This window comes from Lepisosteus platostomus, chromosome 1 (assembly GCF_059453375.1).
Source record: "Lepisosteus platostomus isolate fLepPlt1 chromosome 1, fLepPlt1.hap1, whole genome shotgun sequence".
NCBI lineage: Eukaryota > Metazoa > Chordata > Actinopteri > Semionotiformes > Lepisosteidae > Lepisosteus > Lepisosteus platostomus.
In genome coordinates, this window is record NC_142611.1 from 64,924,523 (window position 1) to 64,952,065 (window position 27,543).

Here is a 27,543-nt window from a genome sequence, read left to right on the forward strand (position 1 = left end):
AGTAAGGCTGCCGCCTGATTGCCCTGCTTCTGTTAAATCGATTTGTTTTCCACCTTGGCTGTGACTGGAGGGCGCAGATTCCATTCTAAACGAAATACTTTCTCTGACACTCCCGGGCAGTGTTCTGGATTCATGGACTACGACTCATTCCATGAATGTATAAATGTATTAGACCTTCCATGTAGGTAACCTGGCTCTTCAGAGCTAGGAAAGGCCTGTGGGCAACAGCAGTAGGGAATGATAGATGAGCTCTGCGAACACAATATAAGTCCTATAAAGCGGACAAAAAGTGGTTTCTGAAAACAAATGTAAATGTGTTTCTTTTTGGAAATAGCATCTATCTCGTCGGTTTGGTCTGGTCTCTCCCTGGCTTGTCTGTCACCAGCAATTCCTCGAGCGCACGTGAAACTCGATTTCGCGAGGAAAAACAAAAATCACCCCCCGGTCCCCGCGAGCTCAGACAACAGGCGGATCTCTACGGACCGAACCGCCGCACGTGCGAACATTCAGTCACAGAGGGTGCGGGACTGCGTTGGCACTGGGGGCACAAACTCGACCCCCCCATCCCAGCTCGCGAGCGGCAACCCAGCTCGGTAGCAGCGGCCTTTTTCTGTGGCCGGCGGCTCGAGGGCACCTCAAGCAGGCCGATTTCAGAACATCTTTGGCTCCAGCTCTGACCTCGCTGCGGCGCCCACCGGCCCCGTGGCGCCGGGGCTCCGCTGTTCGGGGAAACAGAATGAAGTTCCGCCAAGAAAATGATTTGAAGCTGAGGGGGGAGAAATTGCCCTGTCACGTGACGGAGGACAGCGCCGGTTTTTAGACTGAGGAGCCGAGATTTGCTTCTTCTTCTTCCGTTCTTTCAATCCATGTTAAAAATGGTCAGAGGGACGCCTTTTATTATTATTATTATTATTATTATTATTATTATTATTCCATTGTTATTTACTAGGTGCACGGGTTTCTGCAAACCGATTATTCGGTCGTTCACGGTTTGTCAGTAACGCTCTCCCGAGCGCCAGCCGGCCTCGCCCCGAGCCCGAGCCCGAGCCCGAGCCACCTCCCCCCGCGTGCACACGGCCAAATTACAGCAAAAGGAGCCTGAAAGCAGGGAAAACAGAAACAGATTCCCCTGTGCTCGACGGTTTTGTTTGTCTGGGCGTAGACAGTCCCACAGCTTTCAGAGGAGTCGAAGGAAGGCGGCGGTCCCACACATCGGGACACGTCGTGTGGGCGCTGCAGGCCCGTTTCTGGTTACTGTTCCGGTTTTGGCCTTCCTTTCATATCCGGTCCACCTGTGTGTGTAAAACCTGAGTGGAACAAGTGACCAGTTATGTTTTAAACTTTCGGAGATGTTTCACGCTGGAAGCGGTCATTCGGCCATTGTAGTTCGTATCTTGGATGGGTAATCTGCTCCTGACCTCCACCACTCCTTGTGTAAAGCAGATGTGTTCATTCTAAACGCATGCCCTCGTAGTGAGTTGTGCACATGAAATTCCTTGATACATATGGATACCAAACGACCAAATTGCATCTTAAAGAATGAATAATTTGAGTAAATCCTCCACGCGCTGTTTCACGTCTCAGTGGCTGAGTGTGAGCCCCCGAAGACTGGAGGAGAAACGTGTGATAGCACACTCTGGGTGTCTTTTTTGTTTTTCACTACATCTGGAAGCCGGAAACACCTGGTTTACTTCTTATATCATTTGTGTATTCTTTACTAAGTGCGTAAGCCATTGAGCAAAATATGACTAATACAGAAGTTCTTAAACGCGCCATTTGACTGTCTTTAAGATTTAGTTTAGATTTTCCTTTTATTCCACCTCCTCCTCCCCGGGAGACTCTGGAAACTCACAGGTTAAGGTGAGCAGTCACTATGCGGGGGACTTGTCTCAGAGGATGCTGGGAGACGTAGTTTTTAACACCGTCTCCCGTTTCTAGATTCAAATGTGATGAAACACAGATGACGTGACCCGGACACCGAGTTCAAGCACCAGGAGTTAATTTCTTTAGCAGTTTTATCGGTAGAGCAATTTTGGATGGTTCCTGAACATTAAGCTTTCATACAATGCAGAATTACTAACAATCTTCTTACATTAACTTTCACTCCACCGTTTCACTCCGCAGTTATGAATTCAGTTCTACACCCAGGGTTTTGTGAGAGATGCACATTTGGGCATACATCTTGTCTCATGGCACAACGCTGCTGGTTTGAGAGAATAATATAAATAAACTGGTCGAGAGCTTAATGTCCTGTGGAAAAAATACAGGAAAGCGAATCGCCTGCTGCGTTAGGACACAGACTCTCAGGGCAAGGCAAGCTGGGAGTGACAGGGGGCTTGTAAGGGGGAGTTTACCTAGGCCCCCTCTAATGCAAACAAAGATCTTCACCTGTCACCCTCTGTTCTAACCACATAGTCAGCTTTCTGCAGTACAATACAGCACGGTCATCCCTCCAGCCTGCGGCCCACTGTCAGTCGTCTGCCATTGCCATTAGGCCCATGTGGCTAATTAATCCACCCGTCTCTTGACAGAAGCCAGGATGTCAGTTTGGGTAGCTCGTTCCACGCCCCCACCACCCTTTGTGTACAGTAATTGCCTCCTCCAGTCCGCGACTGTGTACAGGATTGGATTGGAGGATCTCTTGGCCGGGCAGCTTGTGCCGCACTCCCACCTCCCGCCTCTTCCAGTCCCTCGCTTCGCGTCTTCGGTGCGGTGAAGCCTGCCTGCCTCCCTCTCCCTCGCGATCTGCATTCCCTTCTGCGAAGGCAGGGCTCGTTCTACATGGGCGCCGGAGATTTTCCAGACCATTCGCCTTGTTTGTGTTCGCCATTACCCACTTCGCTTCTTCTGGGTTGCATCATGGCAGGCCACTCAACTCTCTGCCGTGATTTGGAAGTGAATCCCCCCTCCTCCCACTGCTGCTCTGGCTCCCCGTCGCTGCCTCTCCCACCAGTACTCCCACCATGTGCCCCCACTTGGCTCAGACCTGTCCCTCTGCATCAGCCCGGGCGGCACCAACCTTCCACCTGGCTCCTCTCATTCAACCTGAAATCATGGGCGTCTGTTTACTCTTCTGCGTCAGCTGTGCCACCCTGACGTTGCGTGAACCTGCCGCCCTCACCACCTTTCCTTGAGTGGATTACAAAGAAACAAATGTCTTTCCTTGCATTACTGCAAAGATCCCCTGAGAATCACTCTCCTGCGGGATGACTGATTGACTGGTGCACAATAGGAAAGCCTGGGAGGTATGTAGGAGGTGCTGCTGCCACAGAAGAAAAAAAAAACACAAAAAATACAGAAGTCAAGACTGTGTGACGGACCTGCCTTTAGCAAACAGATTTCATAAGAATCTGCAGCTTTTCCTTGAGCTGTGCTTTGTGGGATCAGTTTACAGGCCATCTCTCCCCTCCCTGTGAAGCACTTTGCACTCCTCATGCTGAAAGCGGAGGTTGTGTGTCCTGCTCTGAGCCTGTGTGAAATTGGGAAAGTGGGATCTGCAACACGTTTGGAACACTTCCAGGATAGCGGGCTCACTTTGAACTTTGTCTTGTGGCAGGAGCATCGTTTGGGGGAAAAACTGGCTGTGGGGGCTGGCTGGGTGGCCCGGTGCAGTGGCTGGCATTGTTGCCTCACAGCTCTGGAGCACTTGCGTCACCTGGGGTGCTGTCTGCGTGGAGCTTGCATGTTCTCCTTGAGTTTGCATGGGTTATCCGGTTTCTCCCCACAGTCCAAAGACATCCTGTCAGGTTAATTGGCTGCTGGGAAAACTGGCCATGTTTTGAGTGTGCCTGTGTCTGTGTGTGCCCTGCGATGAACTGGTGTCCTGTCCAGGGTGTATCCTGCCTTGCACTTGTTGACTGCCAGGACAAGCCCCCCTCCAACCCTGATCTGGATAAAGCAGTTAGAAAATTAAATGGCTGGGTGGTCAGGTTTGGCTAAAATCTTATCTGTTGAGGCTTTTTAAAAGGCTTCCAGGTGAGTGACAGTGAGGTGCATTCTATAATCAAATTGTGTTTGGCACTTAGAAATACATGTTATGGGATAACATATGGACATTTACTTCATTGTAGAGTATTCAATACTTTCCTACAGCATTGCTGCAGTCTTTGTGCAACATGCTTATGGACAGTGCACAGAACATCAACAAGGAAGCATTTTATAAGGACACATTGGACAATAGAAATGTGTGTACTTAGCTGTACCCCAATAATCACAGCCCAAAAGCCTCACAGGCCAAGGCATTGGGAACTCAGCTCTGGCAGTCTTGCCAGCTGTGGTACAGCTACCAATTCCCCTGGCCGCCTTGTCTGCCCCTGTTCTCCCTGAAATTCATGCTCTCTGGACCTCTGCTTGTCATTGTCAAGAGGCTGACCACTAGACAACCCATTGTAACCTAGCTGTAACATAATAATGGAGAAAATATCCTGAAGAAGCTTCTTCTCATTCTTTATTTTAGGAGAGTGAGACTACAAGTGCTACTGTAGGACACACTGTTGTGTGCCTCGGAGATTCTGAAATATCCCTTCAGGTTTTACAAATAGGAGCCCTGTTTAAACCCTGCGCATGTTCACTTCAATGTGTAGCCAGAGCCGTATGCCTGCCGAGCCAGAAGTACAAATGGAATCTGTGGCAGAAAAGATGCTGGTGGTACAGGCAACTGGACTTGCTGGGACAAGCACATGGAATTTGGGAATAGAACCTGCTGCAGACAGGGGACCCCTGGTAGGTACAGAAGTCCGAATCTGGGGCTCTGGCCAGAGAGGCTCGGGTAAGACCAAGTAAGCTTTTAGGAGGTCAAGTCAGATTCATCTGCAGCTAGGGTGAAGCTGGGGGAACGGACCTCAGGTAAGCTCAGTCATTTATGTCATTGAAAAGCTAGAGGTGATCATATCTTGGGCTTATGCCTGTGCGCTGCTTAAGCCCTGTGTTGTATAAGGCCCATTCAGCAGTGCTCAGGGATCTCAGACACAGCTGGACACAACACCGCTCAACCCCTGTCCATCAGGGCGCACGGAGAGAGTGTCCGTGTACATGGACGCGCGGTGCAGGAGCTGTTTTTTAAGAACTTGCACTTGGGCTCTCTGCTCTTGCTGCCCATCGTGTGCAGCTGCCAGTCCTCGGGCTTGTAAGACATATCCCTCTTTCCATTTTCTATCTGCTTCTTCCTATTCAAGGTCACGGGGGAGCTGGAGGGTATCCCAGTAAGCAATGGCTACAAGGCAGGGTACACCCTGGATGGGACGTCAGTCCATCACAAGATTCAAGATTTCTTTATTTGCCATATACAACAAGTGTAGTGGAATGCTCACTCGTTCAGCTGTACCCGGTAACATTAGAGAAAAAAAAGGCACAAATGACAAACAGACATGGACAATAAATTTAGACAATAGACTTTATAATAGAGCCAAGACAGGACACAGTACAGTGCAGTACCTGAAAGTGCAGGTGGTAGTTTGAGCTGTTTAAGATGCGGACTGCTTGGAGGAAGAAACTGTTTGGGAATCTATTGTTCAGTGTTCTGATACTGCAATACCTCCTACCAGAACCCAGGGGTGAAAACAGACCGTGGCCCGGGTGAATCGGGTCCCGAAGTATAGCTCGAGCCCGGCTGTGGCAGCGGTCCAGATATATCCGGTCGATGGAGGGTAGCTCGGTCCCAGTGATTTTCTGCGCGGACCTCACAACCCCCTGTATGGCTTTTCTGTCCTGTACTGTGGCTCCACCATACCACACTGTAATACCACCACTGATCTCCTCCCCACTGATAGCTGGTGTGTGGTGAGCGTTCTGGCGCACTATGGCTGCCGTCGCATCATCCAGGTGGGGCTGCACACTGGTGGCGGTGGAGGGGAGTCCCCATTACCTGTAAAGCACTTTGAGTGGAGTGTCCAGAATAGCGCTATATAAGTGTAAGCAATTATTATTATTATTATTATTACCACCAGTCAGGACACTCTCAATCGCATTATGGAAAACACACACACACACACACACACACACACACACACACACAGCAGGGCCCATTTTCCTGGATTATGGGACGAAACCCACGCAAACACAGCCAGACCACGCAAACTCCACACAGACAGCACCCCAGGTCTGGAATCGAACCCAGCGTTGCAAGACAGCAATGCCACGCTAGACGAATAACACACAGGGTAAATTCACAGGAGCTCTCCTTAAGAATTCCTTGAAAGCCCTGGGATCCGGAATTGGTTTATGGGAAAACTGAAAACCGGTGATGCTAATGAAGATATATGCAGGTGACTTGGCTGAGATGTTTGCCACAAAGTTAGGAATCAGATATTAAAAAAAAAACAGCCAATTAAAGCTATACCAGTCAGTCAGGGTCAAGATTTAATAGAGAAAAGTGGCTGTCATTATAAAACAATGAATCTTTTTTTCTTCCTGTTTTATGGAGGATTGTTGTAGGCCCTGCATTCTTTAAGTCTTCAGTGATTGCAGGAACCTTTTACACATGTAGCCATAACTGATTACAATAAAGCAAATATTTAAAGAACCCCCCCCCCCCCTCCTTCCTTTCCTTCCAGTGGTGTAATTGTGTTATTTTTGTTGATAATGAGCGCCATTTGGCCTCTCGGTAGCGTTATTACAGGATTCTTTTCAAGCCAGTCATCGAGATAATTGGGTGGAGTGCAGCATAATGTCTCGTGACCTCTGCGTGCCCTCGGATTTGTTCGACACGCCGGCGCAGACACTCCGCGCGACTCTGTACCCGCAACAATAGCTCTCCTGCGCGCGAGTGCTCCCCCCCCTTCACAAGGGACCCGACAGCCCAGGAGCTAGACTTTTAATCAACCCGCGGGTTTTACGGTCATTTGTGTTCAACATATCAGACTATCGGAATGCACGTTTTGTTTTCGGCCTTTAAGTTATGCCGTCTTTCCCTCGCTCGTGACGACGGTGACGTCACCACCCGGCTGCATCTCTGTTTTCTCACCTCTGTGATTGTTAGCGGCAGTAGCGATGGTCGTGTTCACGAGAACAGCGGGTTGATTCTGTTCAAGTTTATTTTGGTTTGCAGAATTTCAGTTTCGGAGAAGGTCTGACAAAAGCCCTGTGCTCGGAGAGCCAAGAGCTTCTCGTTTATTAGGAGCCAAACGGTTGATTTGAGCCTCTTAGCTGGATATTTCGATTTGTTTCTAATATACGTCGATACGCTGTCAAATGAACGCCTACATGCCATGAAACATATCTCCAAAGTCAAGCTCTTGCTGAAGATAACTCCTCCACAAAAAAAGCAAGGATCTAAAATTGCATTCAGCTAGTGCTGATCATTGTGCGATTTGTCCGCTAACAGCGGTCCTGTAACTCGGTTTCAGTACAAGTCCTGGGACATAACTGCGATGCGCGCACTTGTTAGCTGTCGACTGTCAAACAACCGAAATAAACGCCAGACGTTTTCCCTTGAAAACGATGCTTCATTTTTCAAGCCACTGAATTTACACAGGCGGCCGTCTCCTCCCTCTTCGCCGCGGCCGTTCGGATTGTGAGGACATCCTGTACCACAGCGGACTCTTGACAGCTGGACCGAGGCTTTGGCCGAAATTGCGAAAGGGACCCGGAGGAGCAAATCCATTGTGCGGCCCCTTGTGGCCACTCGCGGGATCGCCTCGCTGTGGCAGTAGGGCGCGTTGCTGGAGCGCCTTGCGAGAGAAGGTTACAGAGGCCCGCGGCTCCCTCGGAGGCAGACAGTGCAGAGGAGGGAAGTGCAATATAAACATGAGGACTGGTTTTTGAAAAAGGGGAGGGGTGTGAAGCAGAAGAGGAGAGGGCGAAGCGAATGTGAATGAAGTCATAGGAGCACAGAAAGAGGTTACAACAAAAGGGAGGCATACAGCCCAGCCAGGCTGTTTGGTAGTCAGTAGCTAATTGATCCCAGGACTGTTAGTACTGATGAACCCTAATGCACAGAAATCTCCAGTCATAGGTTCATGAATCAAAATGATAAAATTTAATGAAGCCACTGGGGAAAATCATGGGTGGCATGGTGATGCAGTGGTTAACACTGTTGCCTCACAGCACTGGGGCCCTGGGTTCAATTCCAGGCCTGGGGTGCTGTCTGTGTGGAGTTTGCATGTTCTCCCTGTGTTGGCGTGGGTTTCCTCCAGGCTCCGGTTTCCTCCCACAGTCCACATTCATGTTGGTGGGATAATTGGCTTCTGGGCCAATTGGCCCCGGTTGTGAGTGTGTGCCTGAGACTGGTGTCCCGTCCACAGTGCACCCCACTCCAGCTCTCCCATAAGCCTGGATGGGAAGAAGCAGTCAGAAAATGGATGGACAGGAAAACAGTCCATATTTTGGGGGGACGGAAAACTGCAGGAACGAGCTACTCACAACTGCAGGGCTTAGCGTCTCTGACTCTGACCTCCACAGTCAAATTATCCTCTGACTTATAAATGCAAATAAACGGAGTGGTTTGCAAAAAATAAAAACAGAAGGTGATGGGATGATGACAGGGCTCCCGCCAGCACGCGGAGTTACAAATTTACCACAGGTTATATTCAAATTCAAATCCGACACTGATAGGAGATCTGTCCGCTGTAATAATAGGGGAGGTTAAGTGCTCAGGCTATTTTCAAAAGGAAAGATGGGTGTGCACGAATTTGCCATAGGAAAAAATCTTTTAACAATGTATAGAGAGCAGGAATATTCATGATCGCCATTTGCGTGTTTTACAAATAAAACTACTTTTCCATTTAATAAATCTGAAAATATTTTATATCTGGCATTTCAACATTGTGTAGTTGACCAAAAAGAATTTATTTTTAATGTATTTAAAAGATCATTTTAAAATGGATCGGTCTCAAAAATGAATATCTACTTGCTCGCAATTGTGATCAGTAGATCGACAATGTGTTTTTGCTTTTAGCAACATAAACCCAGTCCAAGAGCTCAGCAAGTGTTATTCACAGTGGTTTTATTTCCAATTTGAAAGTTTTTATTTCATAGTAAATGTTAAGACATATCAAGATGTCACTGACAACTATTTTGTCTGACAACTGATTCACTTGAAGTGTATTTATATCCAGGAAGTACAGTTTGGATAGACTAGGGATTTCCAATCTTCTACTGGGTTAGGATTCTCCCGGGCCTTCCAGAGAGATCAATTTAATTGCAACCAATTAAGGAGGTTATTTGTTAAATTTATCAATTTAGAAAATTTCTGGGACCAATATCTGGTATCAATATTTGACCTGTATTTTCAGGATCAGGTGTCTAGTAGTTGAACAGATTACTTGCTTGGCGGTTCAGTAACAAAGCAAAGTGCTCCCAATCTTTAGGAGCAGGTACCCTGACTGGATTGGAGTTGTCAAGGGCTGGGGTTGGAGACCTCTGGACTAAACTCAAGATGCATTTATCCATGGGCAGCAGGGTGACATAGCGTTTATTACTATTGCCTCACAGCTGATGGGTCCCGGGTTTAATTCCAGCTTGGAGTTCCTGTCTGGGTGGAGTCTGCATGTTCTCCTCGTGTTTACATCAATTTCTACTGAGTACTTTGTGTTCCTTCCACTTTCCAAGGAAACTACACATGATGTTTCACTGGCTATTCTAAACTGTCCCTTTCCTGGAAGGGGGGAGCCAAGGGTATGTGGTACGTTCTAGCTGTGGGATTATTGTACGAAATAAGCACAAGGGCCTGAGAGGCAAACGATGAGAGATGGGAGAAACAAATGTTGTTTCCTTCAGTGTTTTTTTTACAGGCAGACAATGCAAGAATAGCAGCAAGACCCATTGGAGTGTTTAAAGAGTGTGACAGTTCTCTAACAAGAAACCCCTCCATCCATTTTTCATCCACTTTATCCAGTACAGAGTCGCTGATCCCAGCCAGCAATGGGTGCAAGGCAGGATTCACCCTGGATGGGATGCCAGTCTTGCACGGGGAAGACACACTGACACACTCACACAAACATTCGCAAACTCACACCAAGGCCGATTTCACAGAAACCTATTGGACTGTGGGAGAAAAACCCATGTGAACATGTGGAGAACATGCAAACTCCACACAGATGGCACCCCCTGTCCTGAACCCAGGGCCCCAGCTCTGTGAGGCAGCAATGCTGGCCACTGCGCCACCCTGCCGCCCTCCAACAAGAAACGTGTTTCCCAAATCAAGATTTCGGAGACATGCTCACTTAATTTTGGGGAGGATGGGTTAATTTGGGGTAGCAAGGTGCAATGTGCGGCTCTTTTGAAGTGACACGGAAATCACTGCACAGTCCTAGTTTTCACTTGGTTCTAATGGCTGTAATTATGGCACAAAATAGCTTCACTGCATTAACACTGCCAGCATCGCACGAAACACACCTGGTCCACATGGAAGCGTTTACTCATTAGCCTGATTCATCTTCAGAGCTCTGAAAGCAAAGAAATGGCTCCAGCAACAGCTACAAAAAAAGAAGCTACATCTTCCCCCACCTTTCAAAGACTCTCAAGCTGCAAACCCCAATTTTCTGTGCGGCAAATTTCCAAGCGCCTATTACTCCGTTTCAGAGACAGACGGCTTGTTTCAATTGCCTTTTGGAAGATAGTGTAGCTATTTATTTTCCTCTTTTTGTTTGTGCTAGGAAGCTCGTCAGCCAAATCTAGTTCTGTTTCTGTAACCAGCAGGCTTAGGCACTACTGTCTCCAGTTCACCAGGTACCAACACGATTTTCTGAGAAAGGTAAAGATTTGCCAGTGCATCTTAAACATGTTGATGTAATGAAGCGAAGAAAGACTGCGAATGATCTTAATTTTAATCAAAAATGTGAATTTAAAGTTACGCCTCACTTGCCTTTTTTAAATTAATTATACAGGGCTTAGTCCTAAAGGAAATCAAATTATACCAATATCTTCCCTGCAAAGCTCAACACACAACTCTGTTTTTATCACATAGGAAAGAAGGAGAGCCTATCTCACAAACATCATTTTTATTTCCACCCTCCACAAAACTATTATTTCCAATTCCTCAGTATCTCAGCCCGAATTTAGTTTATTTCCCAGAGTGGGCTCCTGATTAAAAGAATCTGTTGGAAGGTTTATGGTTATCAAACAGCCTCATCACACACCCTAGTGACAAATGGAGAGCTGCCTGGACACAACAGTTATAATGAAGCAGAAACAAAGGTCCCGGAGGGCAATCTTGATTTTAAAGACATTACCTGTTCTGCCAGCCTTTTATTTACCTGCTATGTTGAGAAACAAGACTCCCTCCAGTCGTGTGCGGTTATTAAGAACTGCTTGCCGTGAAAGCAGAGTCGCACAGAGAGATTATTCCATTATTCAGATCAGGTTCTGCGGCACAAGAGGTTTGGAAAGACACTGACAGAGATGATTAACAAGTAAAACTGAAGAAGGGCTGCAAGCATTTGTATTGATTAGTCAGCCCTTTGTGGAGGCGAAGTGAGAGACCCCTGATTCACCTGTCTGAGAGCCACGCAAGGAGTTCTTCACGTGAACCCCTGTTGTCACTTTTGCCTGTGCTGATCCAAATCGAGCTGCTATTCTGGTTTTTTTTCTTTCCCACCCCCTAGTAAGTATTTGCTTGATTGCATTACTGGCAGAAACGGACAACCTACGCTCAGGGTCTGGGCGGGGGGGGAGAGGGGTGAGCACAAACTCTTTCAAGCCACGTCAACCGGTTGACTTTTTTCACTGCTCCTGGTTTCCCCAAAACGAAATAATCAAGGAATCGGTTTCGGCCGCCCTGCCTGAATGGCTGACAGAGATCCTGGGACTGAATGACATTATTCCTCGCGGTGTCATGGGGAGGGTGAGAAGCAGCTCAGACTGCTCAGACAGCAGGAATGACCAATGAAGATAATCTATACAGCTGATAACATCTGGATCCATCTGCAGTGCAGGAAAGCCGAGCGCTCCATCACTGTTAAGGTCTATTTGCTAAGTGCATGCCAGCAGCAGAGCCCCTGCTAATAAAATCCCTTCGGGATTTATCGTCTCGTGTTTCGGGCTGGCTCACCTACCCACCTTCTGTATGTGCACACGTAAATATCTTGTCACGCTGATCCCTAGAAAGCACGGAGGAGCGTTAGATGTTGCACACCACGCTCAAATAGGTTTACACAGACGCACACTGACACAAAGCAGATAGATGAACAGGGGGGGCCTTCTAACATGTTCAGCAGCACAGCCTTTCCCCAAACGAGGCGCTGTAATGCATCACTATCGGCAAAAAAAAAAGAACATCACAGAGGAGGAGGTTTTTGCATCCAGATGGCCTCGCCCGGCACTGGCCTGCCACCTCTCCCATTGCTGTCAGCGTGCTGGGCGGCGCGGCGGAGCCACACACTGGCCAGTAATTTATGACTCGTCCGACACACGCACGTCTTTCCAGAACAGGGTTTAGTGAAACACCACCAGCCCCCCCTTCACATTCCTTCTGGCAGCCAGTGGAACTCCCTGTCTTTTGGGAGAGGTTACAGCTCAGGTGTCAGTCTCTACTACAGTTGGGTAGTATCCAGTACTCAGCCCTGGCATCTCAAATCGTACAGTCCCCTCACTCAATTCGTACAGTCCCGAATTTGTTACGTGAATTAGTTGTCACGCCCCACACTCTCCCCCGCAAATGCCCTTGCATTCCCACTGTTTCACAATCTCATTCCTAATTGAACCCATCACATCTTTGCTCCTGCCTTTCGACCATGTCTTTCGGATTTCCCTGGTTACCGGACTCATTGCATCCCTAATTGACCAAGCCCTTGGATTTCGTCTTTTGGATCGTGCCTGTTCTATTGTACATTCTGTGGGATTCACGGTTCCGCAGAAGGATCCTCCTATTCTACCAATTGGTTTCCTGACATTAGCCTTCCCTTTCACCTAAGGAATGCTTGGTCCAGGTGTCCGATCCACACACACTGCTCGCGCTAGCCGGATTCTGTGCCATATTCTTTGTGACACAGGTATAGGGGTTCTCATGGGTCATGACCTCTCAGTGACCACAGCCTGAGCTTTGTTGGGGGGGATGGGGGAGGAGGTAGTGTCTTTGTGCCCTGGGGACACCTGCGTCCTGACCACAAGGTGAGGAGTGCCCCGAGGAAGTCTCTGTCCCCCTGTTGTGCAAACCGGTCCACTAGTCAGACCCAGAGGGCGACAGGCCAGCCTGGAATCTCCTTCACCTCGGCCTTGATGGACAATGGTGGACAGAGAGGCGTCTGACCTATGGGAGGAGCCTGCGTTTGCAACAGACACCCCAGCACCCCATCTCACCGCCCTGGCAAATCCACACCGACACCCCAGCACCCCATCTCACCGCCCTGGCAAATCCACACCGACACCCCAGCACCCCATCTCACCGCCCTGGCAAATCCACACCGACACCCCAGCACCCCATCTCACCGCCCTGGCAAATCCACACAGACACCCCTCCTGTCCAGACAGTCCGCCTTCATGTTCTCTGTATGTTCTACTGTCATGTCCAACGAGGTCAGGGGTCACTCAGATTGTTTATATTTCCTGCAGCCCTGGCCAGCTAGAGCCCCATTCCCAGTGGCTGTCAAACACTGGCTTCTAACACACCGAGAACAGAGATCTGAGAACAAGATTCACCATCCCAGAACTCCATTTATACCCATCAATCTCAGATCAGTGCCTGCAGAATTTATCATTGAAGGGATCTTTATTTCTTATAGCAAAGATTTTTTTCCCCCCTCGCAGTTTATTTCTCCTTTAGTTTAGTTTTATGGTGCTATTATCATTTCAGTCTGACATTTTATTTTATGGACGATTTATTTTCACACAAACTGCTCGGGAAGGATGTAAAAACCCATTTTAGGACAATTAGCCGGCTCCAGATTAAAGAAGAGGAATAATTAAAAAAAAAACATTCTGAATTACAAAGATATGTTTCTTGTTAATTTAATAAATGGAGATTTTATCGTTGCACATCAAGGCGAGTTGAATTCTATTACTTTCAGTGTCTGTTAACAAGCTAAGATGCTTCGTCTCGGGACTGTTTGTTTTCGTCATTGCGACTGAAGTGGCGAACTGAATAAACGGCACTACAGATCCATCACACACACATACAGATGGGTCTATGGCGCCGTGTTATGGCAGGGTTTGGACAGGCAGTTTGCTGAAACGGGAAAAAAATGCTGGAGAAGTCGGGGGTCAGTAATCTGAGAACAAAGAGGTGAAGGCGAGAGAGAACCCCAAGCGTTCCGATGATAAGGCGCCTGGCTCTCATCCTGTACACGGAGAGCGAGGGGGGGGGACAGTCCAGTGAGATCTGGAACATCTGTTCCCCTCGGGCTTTACAAGAGAACGCGGATTTATGGCACTTCCGCCCCACCGCTGCGCAGCTCGGACGCCGCCCAGAGCCGCGCGGACAATAGCAGGGCGACCCGAGTTTCAACCCGACCGGGGCGCGCGGGCAGGGGCGGGGCGGGGGGGGCTGGGAGTCCCCGCGCGCCGCCGTCTCCGGCGTTCATCTCGACTGAGGTTACCTGGCACGCCTCCGCAGCCCCGGGGAACAGACCAGCCATCCAACAGCCGCTCTAGTCTGACCGTGCGCTAGTGCGACCTTCTCGGGGAAGCACTGATTCGTGTGACCTGGGGGATGTGTAGGTTTGCATTTTTTATGAAGTCACAGGAGGCCTAGTTCAGTTCGTACAGCACTACCTTAATAGGAAGACTATGCCTGCCACCCCCCCTCCCAACAGTACCCTTCTCCACGCCTGTACCCCCAGATGTATGCGTGTGGGTCGCGCTGGGGTGCGGGTTCTCTGGCGCAGCTCTGGCCAGCAAGCGGTGGGGGCGAGGCGTAGCTCAGCTGCCATAAATCAGCGCGCAACAGCGGAATGTGGGGCTGGAGCTGCAGAGCGCTCCCAGATGTCCAGGAGAGACAATGTACGATTCAAAACAGGCCGAGACTCCCAGCGCAGCCCTCCTTACCGCGGCCCGGGGCTCTCTCACACACCCGCGGCTTGGTCCCTGTGCGCAGAGCTGTCTGAAACACCACGTGTGCGGTATTTGTGCAGCCTGTTTGTCACCTTTATGATAAATAGCCAAGGGCTACCGTCATTATTATTATCAATATTATTATTATTTTTATTATTATTATTACTCCTGTGAATAGGGAAATTGTAAACTCCTATAATAGTAAACACCCCTCTCAGATGGTCTCGAAAAGCATGCCTCTATTCAAAAAGCGGCTATAAAATGCAGGGCAAGAGCTAGCCTAGTTAGCAGACGGGCAGACAGCCTACTTTTTAAATCACTGTCTCGTTTTTACGGCTTCTTGTTTTACTGCAGTTGAGAAGACTGTGGTTCGGATTTACAGCCCGGTTTGGCGGACTCGATCGGCTACAGGACATTGAAAGGATATTTAAAGCAATACCGGTGCCTATATTTGTATCAGCAGCAGTACAAAAGGTAAAAACAGTAATACTAGTTACCTCCCAGGATTTCATTTCCCTTTTAAAGTTAATTTTAAGAACGAACCTCCTGTCCTGTCTAATCCTGTATTAAAAGACCAAGCGGACGTTGAGCGTTTACGGACACACCTCGTCTCTGTTGCTTGATATCGCTAGTACTGCTGTAAAACCCTAAAGATAAAAACACGGCCTCTTTTACAAAAATCTTTCTTTAAAAAAAAAGTTAGGATCACCCAACGTAAAACCTGTTTTTAAAAGGAATTAAAACGTTTTGAAAGCGCATTGGACACTGTAATACAGTTGAAGTGCCAACTACATTCGTTTCCCTAATAGCGCAGCCAACCAGAGATCTGTGTATTTATTACTGTTAATGTGTGTTATATATTAAGATTGATTAAAAAAACAATTTATTTTGCAGTATTTTATTTAAACGGTTAGTAAACGGATAGGACTATAAAGCAACATTTTCATATGTTTGAGGATACATTACAGCATCATATATATATATAAATATATTTAACTACATCAGAAAAGCAAAGAACTGTAAAGCAAACAACGCGTTTATTCTATACAGATGTTTTTAAAAAATAATTTTTAAATAAAATGTTTGATAATACGTATTATATCTGCTCAACATTCCCGTACGTTTGCATTACTTTCTGCCTGTTTTGTTTCGATTTGCTCGGAGTTCAGTTTAAGAGCTTTCCTACAGAAGTTGTTTGATTTTATTTAACATCAAAAAAAATTAAAAAAAATATATTCTATTTGACTTTTGGCTTATGAGGGGGTAGGTGGGTGGAAATGAGAAATTCGGCTACCATAAAACTTTCGCTCACAGGAGGCAAACTCCGAGGGAAAACGATAGAAGATCAGTCGGTTCAGACAAGTCAGTGTAAGAATGTGATCCAACGGGGTAGCATAGTGACATCAAATTCATTATCATACCAAGGAGGGTTTTGTGTTCTGGATCATTTTTAACTTCAATATTTTACATTAGATTTTTTAAATAGGCAGAATGATTTTAACCGGTCTTGGCCCCAGAAAGAAACCAAACAGCTTAACAAAAACAAAACAAACTTATGTTCTGGCTGAAGTGTTGAAGTGACAGGCCATACCTGCCCACACCGTGTTCTCGGAGCTCAGTTTGCGAGATCTGTGGCGTTATCTAGTCGGGCTCTTTCAGGATCAATTTTGGAAAAAAATATAAGATAAGGTAAGATATATTTTAAAGAATTCACATCATGGATTTTTGCTTGGTGTTTTTATTTTCCGGTGGCGGGGGGTGACAGAGACAAGCGAGGTCACATTTAGCAATTCAACGCGATGTGAGCACCTTCAGCCTACGGGGACGTTTGGCGACCAGGCGACGACACGGGCCGGTTTCACGCCCTCTGGGCGTTAGACCCGGAGAGTCGCTCTTGCCGAACCGTAGCGAGGGGTCACTGGTGGGACAGGACACCGGGAAACAGCCCCGGTGGGGAGGCCGGGTGTGTCGACAAGGACACCTGCCCCTTTGTGACGAAACGGAGTTGACTTTTGAAAAACGGCGCTTTCATTCTGTTCTCCGCCGTACTGTTTATACCGAGAATCCGCACGCGGGGCACAACACCGCGTTCGTTGCAACGTCACAAACCCGTTCTCGACTCTTCCACACCCGGGGTTCGTCGCCCACACTAGTCTGTCTTTGCAAGCCAACCAGCAGCACGGTCTCCACAAAACGTCCTTGTGTTCCTCTGTTCCATCCGTGTGATCGATTCTCCATCGTCTATGTGTTACCTGGGGCTCGAGCACCAACGGGGCGCCGCAGCCTCCTCTCTGTCTCGTCAAGCGACTCCGCTTGACTGTTTCTCTCCTCTCCCCTTTAACTCTCCTCTCTCCTCGGCTCTGAGAACTAGTGGGTTTCGGGACACCCCGCTCCCCGGAGGTCAGATCCGTGACACGACGTCTCGAAGTACAAGGCGCAGTCGTCCCCCCAAGACAAAACGAGAGAACCGTGTACTGCCCGGAACGGAGACCCGTGACGTGCGTCAGCCGTCTGACAGAAAACGACCCGGCAAGACGCGTCGTAAACTCAGGTGTGACGGCTTCCACGGCGCGTGGCGCTGACAATGTAGGTAGTCAAGCAAAGTGAAGTCCACGTCGTTCATTTAATTTTCTTTGAGGGGGAGTGACGGGTACAGAAAAAAAAATACAACGGAAAGTTTTTGTGTGTGTGTGTGGAGCAGTGTGTTTTACCCACTTCGGGTGAAATATGCATCCACGCAGCATCTTGTCAGTCGTCTCGACCTGGCGTTAATTCTAAGTAAATGAGAACTGGCAAGATATCGGATTCCGGGAAGGATGTCCCCTCTCTGTCTGTCCCTAATGTCTTTATAGCGCTAAAATCCACTTATTGAAAGGCCTGTAACAGGCAAAGTTCACTCTTCGCTTTGCGATTGTGACGTCACCAAGTCCTCTTCGTCACTAACGAGGAATGTCAGGACTGAACGTTTTTAGTTTTAAATTTACAAACATTCCCCTCCTGGCAAAGAAAATATTAAGATATTCTTGCCGTTACGTATTAAAATATTATTTTTCGAAGGTAAATCCGGCCTTGACAGCCATCGAAATAAACTGTCCGCTTTTGTTTTCTTACATAAGACACATGAAGGCGCAGATCGAAACTATTTATAATAAATCTTACACACATCATTTATAAATAGTGTGCTGAAGACTTGATTTTTCAGTTGTCAGTCGGCTGCAGACTGAGAAGTTTACTGAAATACTTTCAAAGACCTCAGGAGACAGAACTTGTAGTCCAAAATATCCACTTCTGATATTTACGACCGAACGTTGACACATTTATAGCCATGCAGATAAAAACATTAACAGATACGATGCAATACACGGCACATAGTGTTTTCTATTTTCTTTTACTTGTTTAAAAATTGAAGATACGTAAAAAAAAATATTTATTGGAAACGAGCAAGCAAGATCTCCGTACGGGATAAATATAATTGGCAGAAAGGCGTTATGCTTTCTAATTGATATTATTGAAGCAAGTGATATAGTTTTTTTGTAGCAATAATTTATTTCATTTAATAAAAGAGCTTCGAAGGGTACTGGATGTTGTTAAACACGAATCTCATATTTTAACAAAAAACGGTTCAAAATCAAACACTTTCTTTATACTTAAACCTCTGTTAACGTGTAAAGGAAGGCACACATTTTAGATTACTTTGCACACCCGTTTCAATTACTTTCTTGGAAATGAGCACAGAAATTAAAACTTAATCTCTTTCTCTCTCGATGCCTGCAAAGAATAGGTTACTGAGCTCGATCAAGTTCACGCCGATTGTTTAAAGTGTTCTGGGTTCAATCACGCTTCAGCCTTTGCTCCAACACAAAGCTGGAATATATTGAATTGTGGAATGACACGGTTTAGTTTTGTCTTGTTTCATTCTATGTGGTCGGCCTCCACAAATCGTCCTGACTGGATTTTCATACGTTACTTTTGTCTGCCAGTGTATATAAACGTGGCTTGGATGCTGTGCGGAGATCTAGCAATGACTGGAAAAACGCGAAATTCGCGAATCTTTGCACCCTGGAGCGGGTTACAGCTGTTTTATTTTGTACCACGAGAGCTAAAGATGGTTCAAGACTGTGACCATGGAGTGACATGGTTTGCCATTCTTCTATCGATAACCTCCTGGCGTCGTGTCTGATTCTGCAGGTGCGCCCACGCGGGGCCTCCGAGGCCTCTCTGATCGCGGGTGGGGCCTTCGTGTCGATAAGACAGGGGAGACACTGGTGCGAGTGGTTATCTCTGTCCCCCAGCCAGCCAACCCAGAGTGTTCCCCCGCAGCATTACCGTGTCGGTAATGAGTGAACACCACCACCAATATTTTAATTAACCAATTAATTAAGCCATTTGTTTTCCTAACTGCTGCCGTTATTCCTAAATGGTGCGCAGTTCAATGCAGTGGGTGGCAGCTGTTGACGTTAGAAGAGGTGCCCCCCACCGGATTCAAACGGTGAGCCGGAGATATGTGATATGGCGTTTCACTGAGCAGAAGCCAGAATCAAACAAATAGATAAAAAAAAACACCAACTTCCGGCGGCGATTTTACATTTCCACGCAGGTAGATGGAAGTTATGATTTATTCTCGAACGATTGTTCTATCCAGATAGGTATCGATCTCTTCCTTTCGTGTTTTTAAAGCAAAACCGTGCACGTATATGAAGCCATCACACCGTCGCAGCGCCAGCACTAGGTGTTGAACACGTGTTTTACAGAAATAAAAGCCCCATCACCTGCCCCGCGATCTTCTTCTTACCTGGTGTTTTGTGGTTCATCCAAACTCCCTCTCTCCTCGTCGCTGTCTCCACCTCCTCCTCCTCCTTCATCACACAAACACACCCGGGCCCTGTCTTCTTTCTTCTCTCTCCATTCTGAAGCCGGCGCGTCCACGCCACGATCTTTAATTATCCTCATGTCCAAAGTAAGGTCACAACCCCTGCGTCGCCAGACACCCGACCTACAAGTAAACACCCGATTGACTCTTCAAATATTTATCGGAAGCGTCACAAAACTGGAAGTCCCGGGGACCTCCTGTCCCGAGCTCGAGCCTATATATGTACTGGAACAGACCGGCAGGGTCCCAGGGAGCACGAGCCCTAGAATGCACTCGTGCAGGTAACACTCAACACGTTTTCCTGTCTCAGTAACCAAAAATCTTCAGAAGCCGGTATGCGCTTTTGGAAACCAATGAACCAAGCGAAAGAGTTTAGGGTTTTAGTAGATAGGCAAAGACTTATTGCTCATATGCTAGTCTCACCCCCGCCCCCATCCGCCTTTCCAGAAAAAGCTGTGAATACTGCATTACAGTGTATTATAGACGCTTTGGAGCTTTTTTTTTATTTTGGGGGGGAGTTCTAGTCTCAAACTCCCTCGAAATGTGACACTTTGTGGTATACCTCAGGCCCTGCTCCGAGGTCAATATGCAATATGTATACTTTAAATTCATGGCGTGTAGTAAGTCATGAAGTGTTTCCGAAGCAACGCCGCGAAGCTTTTTGGTTGGCCTTCATTCACGCTCCCTTCGGTGACATGACGTTTTAACAGGTATGAAAAGCCCATACAGTAGAACATTTACTTACTACAAGTCACCTCTCTGCTGCTGGGTGCCTGGCCCCGAGGACTCTCGCGGGCATGTCTGTAAGCGGGCACTGACCAGACAGCCTCGCTCTCGCTGTAAAGCACATGTCCGGTTTTCTGCTTCCTCTCCCTGATCTCATTTCTGTGCGGCAGGTTCAGTTCACGAGCTCACCTCCTGCCAGCCCTGGAAGATGGGGATTGACCCAAAAGACACACCCTGTGGAAATGCATTCTGAGGTTCTTTTTTTTTTTTTTGGAAAGGCAGGCTTTTGTAATTGTTTGCTTAGCGGAGTGCACACCTTTTTTAACATGTGAGAGGTCTACATATTTTTACACTGCATGACAACACACGCTGTGTTGACTTTTAACTCGCTGTCTGACTTTTTAGTAGCTGTGCGTTCTATCAGAGCCGGAGGGTTGTGTCTGTGTGCGTGTGGGAGGCAGTCATTACCCAGTGTATCGACAGTAACTATTTGTCTTATAATAATATCAATAATAATTTCTGTATTCTGGAATTTTTATATTTAAACCACTGTGTAAAATGTGCTAAATAAAATAAGAGTAATTTAACAAATGTCTGAAACCAAATTGTAAAATGTTTTGGGGGACACTGTTACAACACAAAAAAATCTCTTGTGGAGTTAGAAAGTATACATTTTCAGAGGAGATACGCAGAACAGAGTGGTTTCTTCCTTCATAGCTGAATGAACCTTTTAAATTCGTGACAAGTCCGCGCACTTCGTATATTAGCATGTAAGTTGCTTAAAAACTGTACTCTAGGGAGCGTTTCTTTGTTGCTTAAACGAGAAATTCACAAGATCAAATTCTCAAAGACGTGGATATACAGCCATTTAATCCCTGTATAGTATAAAGTCTTTGCACATAATGTCTAATCCAAGCTTTGGGGCGTTGTTGTGAAAAATCACATATAGGAGACTAAATACAGTTCAAACGAGATAATTGCGTTTTAAACGGGCCTGGATTCTGTTACCGCAAACGCAGGGTCACTGTGTCAGAGCCTAAGTAATTCTCGCAGGAAATCGAGAATAAACCATTATCTTAACCTTTGAGCTCTGGGCCATTACGCCGAATTCAGAGCGATGTAACGTGTTAGAAAGCGCCATACTATGTTCTCGTATCCCTGTTACAGTGTTACAGTTTGGAGAAGCAAAAGGCGTCCCGTTTCCTAAAAAAAACTAGGAAGAAAAGTTTTGGTTTCTTGCCCGCTCAAATAAATCAGAATGGCAGATTAGGAACCCCATACAACTCTATTACTCGATCTTGATATACGACGGCACCATAAAGATGAGTTACACCCGCGTTCCTGTGGCACTTTCCAGTTGTAATATCGTAATTCACGCAACTTGGCTGCCGCACATATAATTTAGTGAGTGTAATTCCCATCGAAGGAAAAACAAACAACAACACAAGCAGTCAAGTGATGAATCCTAGATGGCTGTAAATATTACAGTAATAGTGTTGAATAGTATCTATCCCGTTTATATTGATGAAGAGGCCATTCAGGCATTGGTTTAACGTTTCAAAACTTTAATGCTATGACTAATGTGTGTATTGAACGTGATTGTGACTTTTGTTTTAGTTTTGCGAATATGCAATCTGATAAAAAGGGGAATTTGAAATTCGACGTATTATAGGATTGTTTGACATAATTGTGCGATGTGTCTGTTAGGATGTGACGCTGATTTCATAGGAGATCATACAACAGATTCAACTGAGTGTTTTCGGAGTGAAAAATAACATCTAATCAGATTTTCGGGTTTTTATATGAAAAAAACAGTGCTACAGGTATGCGCACTGAGGGCACAAAAAGGACAGCTAGAGATTTCTGGAAAGACGAACACGCCAGGAGTACAAAGCTTCACGCAGAAGAAATTGTGACCGGGCATTGACAATTATATTTAAAAGACATTCCACCTCTTAAAAACACAGACAGTATCAATCCGTTATTTAAAAAAAAAACATCGAAAGTTTAGGCAAAACTACCACAGTGATAACGGCTACAGTACAAATCAACGCACAGCTATCAACTTATTTTTTGTTGATAGTTTTGATCACACATTAAACACCTGCATAGATTTATTACCAGAAATTCTTTAATTCGGTAAGTCAGTACCTTTATATAAAGAAAAGGTGAGAGGTAGATACAGCGAAATGGCTGTTCAAAAGAAACTTTCAGATCCTCGACATTTTTCTTTTTTCGCACATCTGAGTAAGACCCCCACATAATGAATCGTATTAGAATGCAACTTTCATGAGCATCAGATTTTGCAGAATCGTTTCTGTTGTATAGCGACCCTAGGCTTCTCTGCGCATGTGTGGGTCTGTCTCTCGACTGTTTACTAGTCTTCGTTACTATTCGTAACGTGCTCATTTACAGGCACTGAAGGATCTTAAACCGGGGTCCTAGACGGCTCGTTTTCGACCGGTTTGCCACAGATAACACCCGCAATCACCACCCCACCCCACCTCCAACACACTCCTTCTTTCTCCAGAACTGTGGTCATCATTGCCACATTTGGACTTTGCAGGTCCACTTCTGTTCGGAAACAAGACGGTTGAACAAGCCGAGAGTTAAGGTCGAGCTCTGTACTCACATGCACGGGGACGCCTGTCACGCGCGAGCTTTAACACCGCGGAGAGCCCCATCCCGGCCCTCGGGTTTGCTGCTGAGTGCTACAGGGCTCCGACTAAGGACGGGCTTGTCCGCTAGTTCACCCCGTGCACTGTCTTTCCTTTTTGTTTTCGGGGGTCACCTCGGAGAGCCACAATGCGCCAACACGCATTGAGTTGCCTCCCATCTCCTGACTCATTAATATGCTCCCCCCCCCCCCCCCCCACCAACCCCTCCCAGGAAAAAAAAATATCTACAAAGGGGGCACAGCGCTGACTGAGCCCGGTAACCTTTAGGATGGCGCGCACACACAGAAGGTACACGTTGAGAGAGACAGTCAGGTCATCGGGGTGCAAAGGTCAGGCAGGCCGGTTGAAATATGCCTAATGGGATAGAAAATGTGGCCTCCGCGTGACCTCGGCCTTCTCGCCGTTCGTCCGAAACTTCAATAAAGCACCTTTTCAGCCTCGCGACGTGGAGGCGACAGCACTTAGAAAGAGATCGCGGGGAAGCCTCGTTTTGTGGCCCGCACGATCATTTTTCTGCCCTGTCTGCCGATATAAAGCCTTGAGAACGCGGGTGTGAGACCCTGCTTTTTCAACTCTTCCCCCTCGAATGTCACGGCCAAGTGAGAGTGACACGGAGAAGGCGAGTGGATTGTGTTTGTGTGTGTGTGTTTTTTTTTTTAAATAATAGCCTCAGGAACACGAGAAAAGTCGCCTGGTTTTAAACCCATTCTAGTCGAAGCGGGGGCCGGGGCTGGTCCTTCTGTGCCGCACGAACCGGTGCCAATTCGAGGTGCAGAAACTCCACGAAATCGTTCAAAATCGAGGCCGCGCGTGATTAATGGTTCCAAATAGTTGTATCTTTTGTGTTTTAGCTCCTCCACCTAGGAAGCCGAAGTTGCACAATCTCATTTCATTCGCATACCTATTCTTAATTTATAAAGTTCTCACTGGATCCCTGCGGTCTTCCAGTGTCTTTTAACCGCATCCCTCAAAACGTGCTGGCGAACAACAACCACCCAGAGCTGCGCTGGTGCTCCGCGGATCACTGTTTACTTCATCTGAACTCGGGAAACTGCACTTTTTGAGTGAGGGCGGAAGAGACACTTTCACCCCCAAGAACAAGTATCACATACTGCTTTAGAAGAAATACACCATATGAACCGATAAAGACGGCAAGGCATTTATCATTTTACTTTATATCGGAAGAGCATTGAATTCGTCTTTGACGTATAAATTAATATAATGTGAGGCTCAGGCCATCTCCCTCTCCCAGACCGGCCTCGTGCTCTTGGAATTTTCTGCACAGTAGACTATAGAACCGCAGTAACACGAAACACAGAAAACGGTGGAGAAATGGCCACAGAATTTAGGAATAGAAACGTGCAACTTGTCTGGAGCTGCTGACACAGCGAGTTCAAGGTTCAGATGACGTTCTGAGCCCGAGATTTATTTATTAAGCTGAAATATCGAGCTAGATTTCCCCCCGTAATAGCACCACTCATTCGGGTTTTTATCTCTACGAAGCTGAAGGCGATCAATGCGTCGGTAGCTGGGAGATTTGATTAAAAGAAATTAAGAAAAAGGGGGAAGTAATTATCCGGATTTAAGAATCTTCTTTTCTCTTTTTTTTAATTCCCTTTTTACTTGTCTTGAAACACCATAAACCCAGGAGACAATTCCAAAGAAAAAACACAAAGAAAAACCGCATATTGTAATTTGGACAAATTGATGAACGCTACTGTGGAGGATGTTTAATCGTTGTTGTTGTTTTTTTGTAGGCAGTCATGTTTTTGTTCTGTACATTTCAAAAGCTTGACAAGCGTCAAGTTTCGTTCAGTGCAGTTCTTGCTGTTCGAGTGTTACAAAACAAAAACATTTCTGGTTTTAACAGGTAGTTTTTGTAGTTCGGAATCAGTAAGGGTGACGAAATGACTTTCCACGATTAGTGGCCTTATAAATATGATTAAATTTCAATGAATAGGCAAGTGAATTCTGGTTGAATAAAAAATAACACGTACTTACAGCTAAACCTGTTAAGGATACGTTATCAGTACTTTATATAAACGACCACGGGGAGTTTACAAAATGTTAACCTCCCTGACCCCGTTGAAGGGTGCTTATTAAATATTAAGAAGAAAAGTCAACAACCACTTTTTAAAACGAACCAGCCATGATCTCCTGCACTGCCGAGGCCTGGACTATGGAGTCCTTCCCCGGCCAGTTAAAACAGTCAGAAAAGTGAACATGCCGGTTAGAGATACGACTTGGGTGATGTGGCTGAAGAGTATTGATTTTTTTTTTGTACAGCGCATTCCGGCGAGGTTAAAAACAAAACGACACTAGCTGCAACTCTCGCTTCCCGAAGAATGACAACGCCTCATCGTGAAGGGCCTAAATTATTAGCAGGGTATTCGAGCACACCTGAAAAAACGATTAGGAACGTCTACACGGTGTACTAGTTGCTTGCCTGTACGTTTTTACACGAAACGTCTGCTGCTCTTAATGAAATATGTATTTATCGCCGTAATATATATGTATTTATTTTGGCTGAGGATAGGCAACGGTGTTAGACTGCCACCCTTAAGGCCTCGCAGGTAACCAAGCAGAAAACGCCGTCTAGAAGGGTCTGCTTCTCAGAATCCCTTCCCAAGTCGCAGCAGTTGTACGAATTGATAATTCCACGATCTGGAAACACACAACAAGCAAAACAGAAACGCCGAGGAAGCGCCGCGCTCATCTTCGCTGTCACCAGGAAATAAATTCTGATCGTTATGGGAACGCGGACTTGACTGCATTGCACGCGTATGGTTTTGAATTTTATTTACGTGTCGTCTCCCAGCTCTATATTTATCTGGTAATCACACTCTAGGCTGGAGGACACATTCCACTGTACTAAATCGACTGGAGGCACATCGGCCTCTCTGTTAACGTTAAATCACACCGCCACCTAAAACCTCAACCCCAGGTTGTTAATTTCAACATCCTCTCTGTATATAACCCGCGCGTTCCCCTTTCTCTCGGCTGTTTTAACATTTTGTTTATCGAATCCACGCCGATTGATCTTTCCTGTAGACCTCATTTGGTAAAAAAAACTAACCCTGAGGTACAATCAAGTCTGAAATGACACAGAGCACAGAGACTGTGGGCATTCGGTTGAGCAGATTAAAAATAAATGAAAATCACGCCAACCTGTTTAAAACTAATATTGACACTCACTGTTTTATTGACCACTATGAATATCACAATGACACTAAATTTCGTTTATTGTATTTCACAATGATCAGGTAAAATCAGCCTAAAACACAACGTCACCACAAAACTTACTACTTAACTTCTTTGTCTCGTTTTCTTTGTGTAATTACGCCAAATGACTCACAGTATTTTACCATCACCCTTAATTATATATTTTTTTTCAAACAGAAACAAGTACGTCCAAGATTCAGTGGATTTTTGTCATCATCTGGCTTTTTTTTCACATAAAATAGAAAAAGAAAAGTCTCTACAGTCGTTTGTTTTTCTTAAAATAAAAATAAATAGAACGACAATTGTGCATTTAACCTATTGGCACGGGCAGACATGGTGTCTGTGATACCCTTCCCGAACTAAAGCTTAAACAAAACCCACAAAAAACAGCGTCCTTCTTCCTCCTCCAACCATTTTTTAAAATCTTATTTTAAATAAATTAAACCCTGATGTAGCGTAAAAAAATCGGTAGGTATTCGCATTAATCCATGCTATATAACATGCAATTTTATATAACTGTGGACTCAAAGGAAGACCTCTCTTGCCATATTTTCTTCTTTTTACGCACAAGAAAACTACGAAGAACCAAAATATATATTATATTCTATAAATAATCAGTCATTTCTCTCTCTCCCTGTCTCCTCTCTTGTGTCGTTATCTGTTTTTATAACCTTGTAATATCCTCGCCTCGCTCCGCGGCGGAGACCCGGGTGAGTTCGTCGGCGGCCGCGACAGTGTTGGCGGCCGCGACAGTGTTGCCGGCCGGGGGGACCACGCCGGCGGCGGAGTTGGTGGTGGAGGAGCCGGCGGACGAGCCCGAGGAAGCCGAGGATCTGACTTTGGTGTTGGGGAGCCTGTGGTCTTTTTTCCACTTCATCCTCCGGTTCTGAAACCAGATTTTGATCTGCCTTTCGGAGAGAACCAAAGAGTGAGCGATCTCGATGCGTCTTCGCCGAGTTAGGTAGCGGTTATAGTGGAATTCTTTCTCCAATTCTAAAACCTGCTGTCGGGTGTAAGCAGTTCTGGACCGTTTGGGTTCCGCTCCATTGTAACTGGGGTTCACTAGAAAGGCAGAGACACAGAGGAAAGAAGGAGAAAAGGGGAAAGAGGGGGGGACGGGGGACG

General features: G+C 46.3%; 1 protein-coding gene across 5 annotated transcripts in view; it reads right to left on the minus strand.

Moving 5' to 3' along the window:
* The window catches only part of hoxc4a (homeobox C4a), an 84,957-nt gene that overhangs the window by 7,274 nt on the left and 50,140 nt on the right, over positions 1-27,543 (minus strand). For 3 of the 5 annotated variants that reach the window (XM_088633562.1, XM_088633563.1, XM_088633566.1), the window contains 3 exons: positions 27,090-27,480; positions 19,715-19,915; positions 5,375-8,268 (listed from right to left, as the gene is read on the minus strand). In XM_088633562.1, the coding sequence (XP_088489688.1) occupies positions 8,160-8,268; positions 19,715-19,915; positions 27,090-27,480 (701 nt within the window). In that variant the 3' untranslated portion in view covers positions 5,375-8,159. Of the gene's footprint in view, positions 1-5,374; positions 8,269-19,714; positions 19,916-26,367; positions 27,481-27,543 lie in introns of those variants that run through there. The other 2 variants (XM_088633564.1, XM_088633565.1) reach the window with 2 other exon arrangements.